This window comes from Nannospalax galili, unplaced genomic scaffold (assembly GCF_000622305.1).
Source record: "Nannospalax galili isolate Female #2095 unplaced genomic scaffold, S.galili_v1.0 scaffold318, whole genome shotgun sequence".
NCBI classification, from domain to species: domain Eukaryota; kingdom Metazoa; phylum Chordata; class Mammalia; order Rodentia; family Spalacidae; genus Nannospalax; species Nannospalax galili.
The window spans coordinates 3,909,016-3,918,910 of NW_008341889.1; the positions used below are offsets into that span (position 1 = coordinate 3,909,016).

The window sequence follows — 9,895 nt, forward strand, 5'->3', positions numbered from 1 at the left end:
GATCACAAATGGGATAGAGAAACACCTATAAATTTTTGAAAATATGATCAAATACATCAGAGAAACAGAACTTAAAACCACAATGTTCTCATCAGATTGTTAAAATGAGAAAGACTGAGAATTCAAAGGTCAGGAAGGAATTGGAACAAGCAGACCTTTCACACATAGCTGCTACGAGTAGAAACTGGCACAACTAATTTAGAGAATTAATTTGCTAAGCAAATGCACAAGTGTGTTCAACCAAACTCACGTACAAAATAGTAACAGTATTGTTTTTCATAATAACTGGAGCTGGATATAAGCCAAAAGTCTGTCAACAGCAGAAGAGGGAAATAAATTGTTGTATAATCAAATATTAGAGTATTGCATGACAATGAGAAAGAACGAACTGCAAAATGAAAACATAATGGATTTCTTAAACATAATGCTAAGCAAATGCAGGCAGATATTAAACAGTTACACATTAGTTAATTCTATTTACACAAAGTTCAGAATAAGCAAAGCTACCTAAGGTGAAAAAAGTCAGGACAGAGATGACTTTAGGGGAGGGTGTGATGGTCAGGAGGGGAACATGGGCATCTCTGGGTGTCGTTAATGTCCTGTTTCTTCACCTGAAATCTGTTCATTCTGTTAAAGTCTATCGGACTATTTATTTGCATACATTCTTGTATAGGTAGGGTATGTAAATAAAACTAAAATGAAAAGAAGCACAGGCAACCCACATTGCTTTCCATGTTCATGCTGTGGTGAGAAGCAGATCCTGCTGATGTTGCTGCTGTCCGTATGGTCTCTAAACTGAGAGCATTTGAGGAAATCTGGCCAGGAAGAGTTCACCATCCCCAGGACAGATTCACACCCTTCTTTTGCAGCCTCACAGAAAGATCTACAGGGCAGGAGGCCATGCCTAGAAGGAAAGAAGAAAGGTGAAAATTAATGCCTTTATAAAGCAGTCCTCAAGATAATAGTAATGATATTAAACTTAGCCATCTGTACTAGCATCTCAATTTATATTTCCTATGTATCATCAACAACTTACACTTCGGTATTCAGTCCTCTGACAACTTCAGCCACCCTATTATCTGGATTCTAAAGGTGATAAGCTAGTCCTATGATGCACCATATCGTCATCTACTGTAGAGTGTTTCCCAAGTGATTGCCCTTAAATTTCCTGACCTAAAATATACTGGTCAACCAAGGAAGAGCTCTACTTGACACCAAAGAGAAATTAACATGGGAATGGAGGTCCCGAAATTGCAAAGGCAAAAGTTGGTCATAAAATAGATTACTCTCATTTTTTAACTTTCCTTTGAGAAATATAGCATCTCTTAAGAGGAAGCTGTTCCTCAACATCCTGGCTTCACTGGAAATGAAACATCACACAGATAAGTGAGAACTCATAAGATCTTTTTATCTTTTTTTCTTGCCTGACTTCTGTTTATATTCTGTGAAGTAGAAAATGTAAAGACTGTCCATTAATAATAAGATCAACAATGCCCCAGGAGGTATCTTCATTCACCAAATGTGCAATCGAACACTCCTAGATCCCGATTTTGCTCTGGGAAATGCACACTTCCATGCCTCCAATGTCAAGGCCATGGACTGGTTTCCATTCAGAGCCAGATGGCCTTCTCTACCTCATAGCTATAGGCTGCATCTTTTGTCCTTGATGGTCATCTGCCAAAAGTATTTCAAAGGGTTTTAAATGGGGGAAAATGTTCATGAGCCTCATCAAAGCACGTATTTGGCACCATAGAACCATACCACATTAGGTCTGTAATAAAACTTAAATAGAACTTTATCTGAATCTTTTCTTTGAAAGCACAGGCCCATGAAGATTCTGGGACAGACTCAAAAGTTGCACAACTCTTACAGCTAACTTCATAATGGCAGAGGTAGAAACAGAATGCAGGTATCTGAGCTTCCCAGCCATTGTCTATCTACCTTGCAATACTGTCACTTCTAGTATAATAATAATTGGGCTTTATAAATTACTTAATCAAATAAAACTCATGCCTCATTCCTGATTCTACAGAAAACTAAGTGTAATGGGACATGCCAGCCAGTAAGTCAAATTGGAACTGATAGGGTCTGTAAGAGTCCTAGAGGAGAGATCTTATTTTACACAAGAATGTGGAAAAGTGCTCAGCAGTCCTGTTTATTGGAATGATGGGGTCATACCCAAGGCATCACCCATGCTACGGATTCTAGATTCCCTACCGTCAGCCTTTATTTTGAGACAAGGGCTCACTAAGTTTCCCTGGCTGGCCTTGGACTCACTCTAGAAGCAAACCACACCTTGAACTTGTAATCAGCCTGCCTTAGCCTGCCTCAGCCTGCCTCAGCCTGCCTCAGCCTGGCAAGCTGCTGGGATTGCATGGCTGAACCACCAGGCCTGGCTCAACAACAACCTAATAAAAAAAGTTTTTAATGTTTAGAAAGCTGAGTTTCTTTTAAAATCATGTCTCATTATCTATATAAGTTAACATGTAACTAAATTTGATAGTGAATATGTTGAAGGAGAAGTGTTACATTTGAACAAGTTACCTTGAGGATATAAAATATGAATTAGTCCAGGGTCATGTCTTATTATATAAAAAAAGATACCTGATAGCCATGCAGGAAATGTGTTGATATTTGTAGAACTAAGAAAGCATCACTTTAATGTCTTAAACAATTTCCTGCCTTAAAATTTATTCCGGAGAAGTAAGACTATATTTTCTCAAATAGTATTAGGATAAATGATTAAGGAATGTAGAAAACATACATTACTAGGCAATTGTGCAGCCCACACTAGTCAGCATTCTAAGTGTAAGTGACTCTTTTCTCATGATAGCCCCCATGTGACAGGTACACTCCTGTTATCCCTAATACCTATATTTGTGTAAAAGGATGTGAAGCAGGGGGAAAATAAGGGGATTATCCAGATTCGTTCTCATAATGATGGAAGATTCATGATGAAACCTCGGGCAGAATGAGCTAAGAGCACATTTAGTTCCCTGCTGACTACAGGTAAGTCCTACTCAGAAATGATACTTCACAATGACACTTCACTGAGGTTAGGATGCAGTTTCCCATTATACAACCTTAAGGTAGGGAGATCGCAAGCATCCTTGATTATACAAAGGCCAAGTAAACAGTCAGGGAATCACAGCATCTGTGAAAGGGTCTAAAGAGCACAAGGGAATGGTAAAGACACTTCTTTCATTTCTAGGAATGAGACAGCACACAGTAAAGTTATAAAACAAGCCAGATTTGGGCAGCATGCTTCTGGTCTCATGCCTGACGAGAGTGTCCCTGTGTCATGATCAGGTCACCTCACGGTTCCAGCACTGTACCACACAAGCAGCCACCTTTTCACCAGGATACAGAAAAATATCTTCTCTGCCTACCATCAAAACTGCAGTTCAGGTTGTACCTGATCTCAAGTGGGTTTTCATGTCATACAAAAAGAGGGCAAAGAACAAAGTCATACACAATAACAGATGGACCTAGCCTTCCTCGAGATTTCGGCATCATAAAGGAAGACTGCTTGCTGGAGAAAGGGACCTCTAATTGATGAAATTTCAGGTATGATTTAGAGGTGGAAAAATTCATCTAATATATGTACTTTTTCAGTGGAGATGAGAATTATAAAGCTGACCACCACTTGAGGGGAGAGTGCGGTAACTCTTCCAAGTGTTCTAAAACCCCTTTTCAGTTCTGAGGCCAGGTATTCTTTATCATTATATATCTTTTCTCAGACACTTCCAGGGCAAGAGTGATGATGAAGTTTCACACAGGGACCTAGCAAACTATTTTCATATCCAAAAGTTAAGTTCTTAACTCAGACATATTGTCATGGACCCTTACTACCCTACTACGGTCCTTTTTCTAAGTCTACCATCCTAGACTCTCCCATGGCTACTCTGCCACCATTTGATCTCAAACCAACAGTTCATTTATGCCAAGAGTCAATTTCTCCATTTTAAATATGAAGGATTTAGAAGAACTGGACTTTGGACCATATTCCATGATTCTTTCATTAGGAACATTTTGTAAATCAAAATTCATTCTTTCAGGCAGTTTTCTCAGAGGAGCACTGAACCCATGAAAACCCCACAAGCCCTGCTAAATAGCAAAAATATTCTGTTCCAAAGGCCAAAAGTGTTGAAAGTATTTGGGATCTTGTATCTAATCCTTAAAAGATTCTAGGGTTACCTCTTCAGAGAGGGGAATGTTAGAGTAGCCAAAAGCCCCATAAAAATAAATCGATCAATCAAAGAAGAAGAAAGAATACATGAAGTTATCAGAAAAAAGTGGGAAGATATAGGAGGAGTTAGAGGAGAGGGAGTGGGCATGGATTTGATCAAAACACCTTATATGCATGCATGAAATTCTCAATAAACTATTTATTTAAAAAGAAGACTTTTTCCTAAAGACTTGTGCTTTGAATATATGGGTATATTAAAATAACACTAGATCCTCTATTTTAAAATAGGACCTAAGAAAAATGTCTTCAGTGTTCCCAAAGAGGTGTAAGCAACTGAGACCCATGAGTCTCAAATTGCTGTCCTAGGTCATGTGAACTGAGGGTACAGTATTAATAGCTAGGTGCCCTTGCAAACAGTGAGCAAACGAGGAGCCATTTGTTCTTGCTTTGAATGAAACTCAACTGCCTATGAAGGGTGGGTGCATTTTGCTTTTCATCACATGGGACAGGGTGGTGAGACAGGCCACACTATTTTGGAATGGAGTGTCTATATCCAAGCAACAAGTGCATTGGCAACTGAAAACAGTGCTCAGCACAAGGGAGGGTCCACTTGGGGCTGTCAGAATTACTATTTTAGAAATGGTGATCATTTCAAACTGATGTGCGAAGTAAATTTGATGCTGTGCAAAGAAGTTCCTGACACATTTCAACTAAAGTTGAGGCAGGGAGTTCTGATAGACACTCTGCAATTATTTGTTGAAGCATTTGATAAATATCCAAACAGCGCTACTTTACAGTAGTAGTAAGGGCTTTGAAGAATTTTTTTACTAGTAAGGATGTTTTAAAATGATTAATCTACCAAAAATATTTACTTATAACTTTTCTAGAGAATTTATTTCTAGGAAACTTTTTTAGAATACATCTATAAATATGCAGGTTTTATCTAGAAAAGAGTTCTTATAAAGGCATAAATGTAAGTTTATTGAATGAGGTACAGACATAAAGTAAATTTAAGTTGTCAGTGGGCTTTTAAGATTGATAAATCACATTTTTTCTGCCAAAAGTCAAAAAAGAGATGGGGTAAAAAATGCAGTCATACATAATAACAAATGGATTCAACCTTCCTGGAGATTTTTACACTAAGACTAAGGATTCTTCCTTTAGACACCTTACTGGGGTAAGGAACCTCTAATTGTACAGATAAGTTATGAAAATAGTACCAAAGTTTTTACATATATCCTTCACTCAGGCTCCCCAAACTCACAATGTCATATAATTATATTTATTAGAACTAGGAAGTTAATATTAGTGCAATACCTTTGAGCCAAGGGTCCTGTTCAAATATTGCCCAGATATCCAATTGGAATTCTGTATCACATTTAGCTGTCAAATTTTACTTTTGCTAAAGAAATTATCCTTAAAATATATTGAGAGCTTAGGATTTAAGACTCTTTTTCCAGTGAGAGAGACATCACTTTGTCAAAGGCACATTGCTGTACTTGATGTGCTATCCATGGACAAAATTTATACAATCACTTCTAATATATTCCTAGTTTCTCTTTTTCAGACTGAGCTCCCCACTGACCAATGCTCACAAATTCAGAATCAGGCTGCTCCCAGAGCTGTGACCCTCCCCCAACCACTAAGACAGTGTCCATGTCTGAGGACTCTTATAAGATAATCTGCCACTGTTTCCTCCTTTTCTGTTGCAAGAAGGTTAAAAACCTAAATAGAAGATTTCATGACCAGGCACTGTGACTCAAAAGTTCCTCACCTAGATGACCTGTTCTCAAGGTGACACAGAAGTATTAATACATCACCATTTCTGGAAAGACATTGTCCCTATAAGGGGTCAACAGTACACTCTGATGACTGAAGAGACCTTAGATGGGGTATAAGAGAAACAGGAAAGATGCTTCTTTGGTCTCCACCCACACTAGACGTAGAGATGGAGAAGAGTTCAGGTCAGTGCTTGGCTTTGCCATTGTCTCCCATCAGAAGGGAAATAATGGAAAGAATCAGGGTATTTATTCATTGGTCACCTTGGTCTGAAATTCTAACAACTAGAACTGTCTTTTCTTCATTTGTAATAATTATGGTTCTAGCAGGGAAGAGAAGACCACTAACCTTGGAACACTGCACAGTGTTCAATGCAAGGACCCCTGTCAAAGACAGTGTTTTGGAGTACCTAGGAAGGGTCAGTACAGGGAGGTGAGACAGGAACTGTTGGCACCTAAATCTGAAGGTGGAAGGAGCAAATTCTGGAACCTAGAGAGAGCCACATAGGGAAGCAGGCCCACAGTAGGATGTACGCAACCTGTGCAACCTGGCAGAGGGGACACCAAGGGATGAATAGCCAACCTGCCTTCTACATTCTGATCTCTTGCTGGTGCCTCCCCTGGGCTGAGCCTAATAGGAAGCCAGAATGTGACCACCACTGAAACCAGTGTCTATAACTATAAAGGAAGCAGAACAGAGGAAGGTGGCAAGTGCCATAGAGATGTGCATGAAGAATAGATAGCGCATAGCTGCATGTCTCACACCCAGTGAGAGTTCAAGAAATACTTGTCAAGGGAGGAAACACAGAGGCATGTGAGGAGATACCTCAGTTATTATTAGCTTAAAATCTCGTGGGAGACTTCACAACACAGCAATCAGCAAATGTTGTCATGGCAGGCTTTGTTGGCTGCTGTCTGTGTTTGTCTGAGGTGCGGTAAGGGGTAGCAGGGTAGCAGAATGCCATTTGGATGGAAGTATAAACAGTGTCATATCCTATAGAAGGAAAGGCAGCTTAATTTCCACTCAAAGGAAACCGTCTGACACAGACTTCTTGAAGCAGAATAAAAATATATCAGGGGCTGAAGAGATGGCTCGGCAGTTAAGAGCACTGGCCGCTCTTCCAGAGAACCTGGGTTTGGGGGCTAACAACCATTCATAACCTCAGTTCCAGGGCATCTGACACCCTCTTCTGGCTTCTGCAGGTTTTTCACAACATGGGTGCACTTACATACATGCAGGCAGAACACTCATACACATAAAATAAAAATAAAAATTTGATGGACATGATTGTCTTGGTGGTAAAGGTGATCTATTCCAGTCTCCATGTCCTAAAACCTTTACCTTACCCTCAACTGCACAATTCTCACAAAATGAACCACTAAATACTGCCAACTTTACTCCCTAAAAATCCTTTAAATCCATTTGTTCCACTGTCCTCTCACATAATGTTCTTATGAAATTAAGCTAGCAGTAGTGCCTCTAGCTAGAGACTGTTACTCTACCTGGAATACTTTTTCCCTAACCTTTTCACAGGACAGAATTCTTTCATCCTCCAAAACTCCCTGTATCTCTTACGGCCTCCTTGCTGCTAGCCAGATGGAAGGCACCTTTCCTCTTTGCACGATACCCATATCGTGCAAACTGACTACATTTACAACCTTATTTTCCTGTCTACTTCTCTATCATACTAAGTTTCTTTGAAGCAGCACTATGTTTTATTAATTTCCACATCTTCGGCATCAAACATTATGCCCGGCACTAACAGACTCCAGTAAGAATTTGCTAAGGAATAAATGTGCTAATAATTTTCTCAGCTTCCTTGTTGAAGCTAAACCTGATGGTGCAGGCCTGGAGCCCAGCTGCTCAGGATGCTGAAGCAGGAGGACCACAAGTTCACAGACTACCTTTCCTACAGAGCAAGTTCAAGGCCAGCCCAGGTACTTAGTGAGACCATGTCTCAAAATAAAATTTAAGAAGAGGGCTGGGAATTCAGCTTAGTGGTAGAGCACTGCCTATGAACACTGAAAGAAAAAAAAATCCTTGTTGAGCTCCGGTGGTGCTCCAGGCTCCACACGTTCCTTGTAAGACCTCCCGACTCCTCTATCATGCTTGGCCCCAGTGTTCACACCCTTGGGAGCACTGCTTGCAGAAGTGATCCCAGCAGGACCCCTTTCCTCACTTCAATCAGTTACCACAATACACTCTGATACTCAGCTCTCCTCTACCTGCACTCCCATATCTTTGTGAGCCAAATGGAACCTTCTCCGTGAGGGATTCCCAAGGCTTTGTTTAAAATTGTATCCCTTGTCCCCAGCCCTCACCCTCCCAAAGCTCTCTTTTCCCTGCTTTGTTGCACTGAATATCTTACTATCCAGTTTATTATTTACTTATTATTGACCTACATATCTATTTGCTGGCTGTTTATCTCTCACCAATACAATGCAAGCTCCATGAGGCCATGGGTTCCTATGTATTTTGCTTGAAGCAGCATCCATAGTCAGCACAATTGGAACACTACAAACATCTGTTAAATAAATGAGTGAACATGTTCATAGGGTGGCATGTGCACTGCTGGGGTAAAACTGTCAGTAGCAGGGCTGGAGGAATGATGGCTTAGCAGTTAAATCACTTTCTGCTCTTGCAGAGGACCCAGGTTCAGACACTGGTACCTGGACAGTGACTCACAACCATCCATAATTTGGGTTCCAGGGGATTTAACACCCCTCATTTGACCTCCATGGGTACCAGGCATGTACGTGGTGTAGGTGCATACATTCATACATACATGCAGGCAAATACTCATACAGATTTTAAAAATCTTGTTTTAAGTTTTCAGTAGCAAAGTTGGGAAGGAAGTCATCACCACACTATCTACTTCCCAGCCTCTTCTGTCCTCCGCGGGCATTGCACGACACGGGTACACTTACCTACATACAGGCAATACATGCGTACACATAAAATAAAAATAATAAATAAAATATATATATTTAAAAACCCTTAGGCAGCTGTTTCGTATCATTGCTAACTTTAGGGTATAACTCTTAAAACAAAGAAACTCAAAGAAATGTCAACAGATAAAGACCGAATGAATTAAATTAGCATGAATAACGAAACAGCGCCTGAAAGAGAATATCAAATGCCACTCTTCTAACCCACACTGATTCTCATTCATATTTGGCACACTTACTAGGACCCACAGGACAGGAGATTAACAAATCACAAAAGTAACTTGCACCTGTGTCATTGCTTTGCAGCTGTTTTGATTTTTGTGGATCATGAAGTGACAACATAGATATGGATCTTCAGATGAACTGAATCACAAGTATTATTTCTAAATTCTATTCTCATGCACAGAGCACTATGAACTGTTTGAGGAGAAAAAGTGAACAAATTACTCTACAGGATAAATGTGAATGTCTGTCCCCAGATGCTGTCAGTATGAAAAGGCTTTTTCAGAAATATCTGATCTGGCCTGATTCTCCAGTTTACATCTTTGTAAAGTAAAAGTGGCGTGAATTACTCAACTGTGTATTACCTACATTTTGGGTCATTTGGGCTCATCAAAGGGAACCTCACCTAATGTTTGACATTTTAGGGTTAATGACAAAAGCAAAGTGTTCCAAGATTCCAAGGGAGCTGACATATTATTTACTTAGAAGTCTGCTTCTAAGTAAACAGACTTAGGGATATGACCAGCAAACAGCTTTCAGAATATTTAGTTGGTAATAGGATCAGAGCTCACCTATTTTCTTTGATTTTTAAAATTATAATTGCTTAATGTTTCCATATATAGCCAAATGTGTTACAATAAGATTTTTTTTGTTTTTTTTTGGGGGGGGAGCGTCTTTTGGAGACAGGGTCTCTCTGTAGCCCCAGCTGTCCTGGAACTCACTATGTAGACCAGGCTGGCCTTGAACTCACAGAGAT

The 9,895-nt window shown here is 39.8% G+C and overlaps 1 protein-coding gene across 4 annotated transcripts in view; it reads right to left on the minus strand.

Moving 5' to 3' along the window:
• Corin (corin, serine peptidase) overlaps positions 1-9,895 on the minus strand; it is a 277,674-nt gene that overhangs the window by 170,758 nt on the left and 97,021 nt on the right. For all 4 annotated transcript variants that reach the window (XM_029565706.1, XM_029565707.1, XM_029565705.1 and 1 more), the window contains exon 5: positions 723-904. In XM_029565706.1, coding sequence (XP_029421566.1) covers positions 723-904 — 182 coding nt within the window. The remainder of the gene's footprint in view (positions 1-722; positions 905-9,895) is intronic.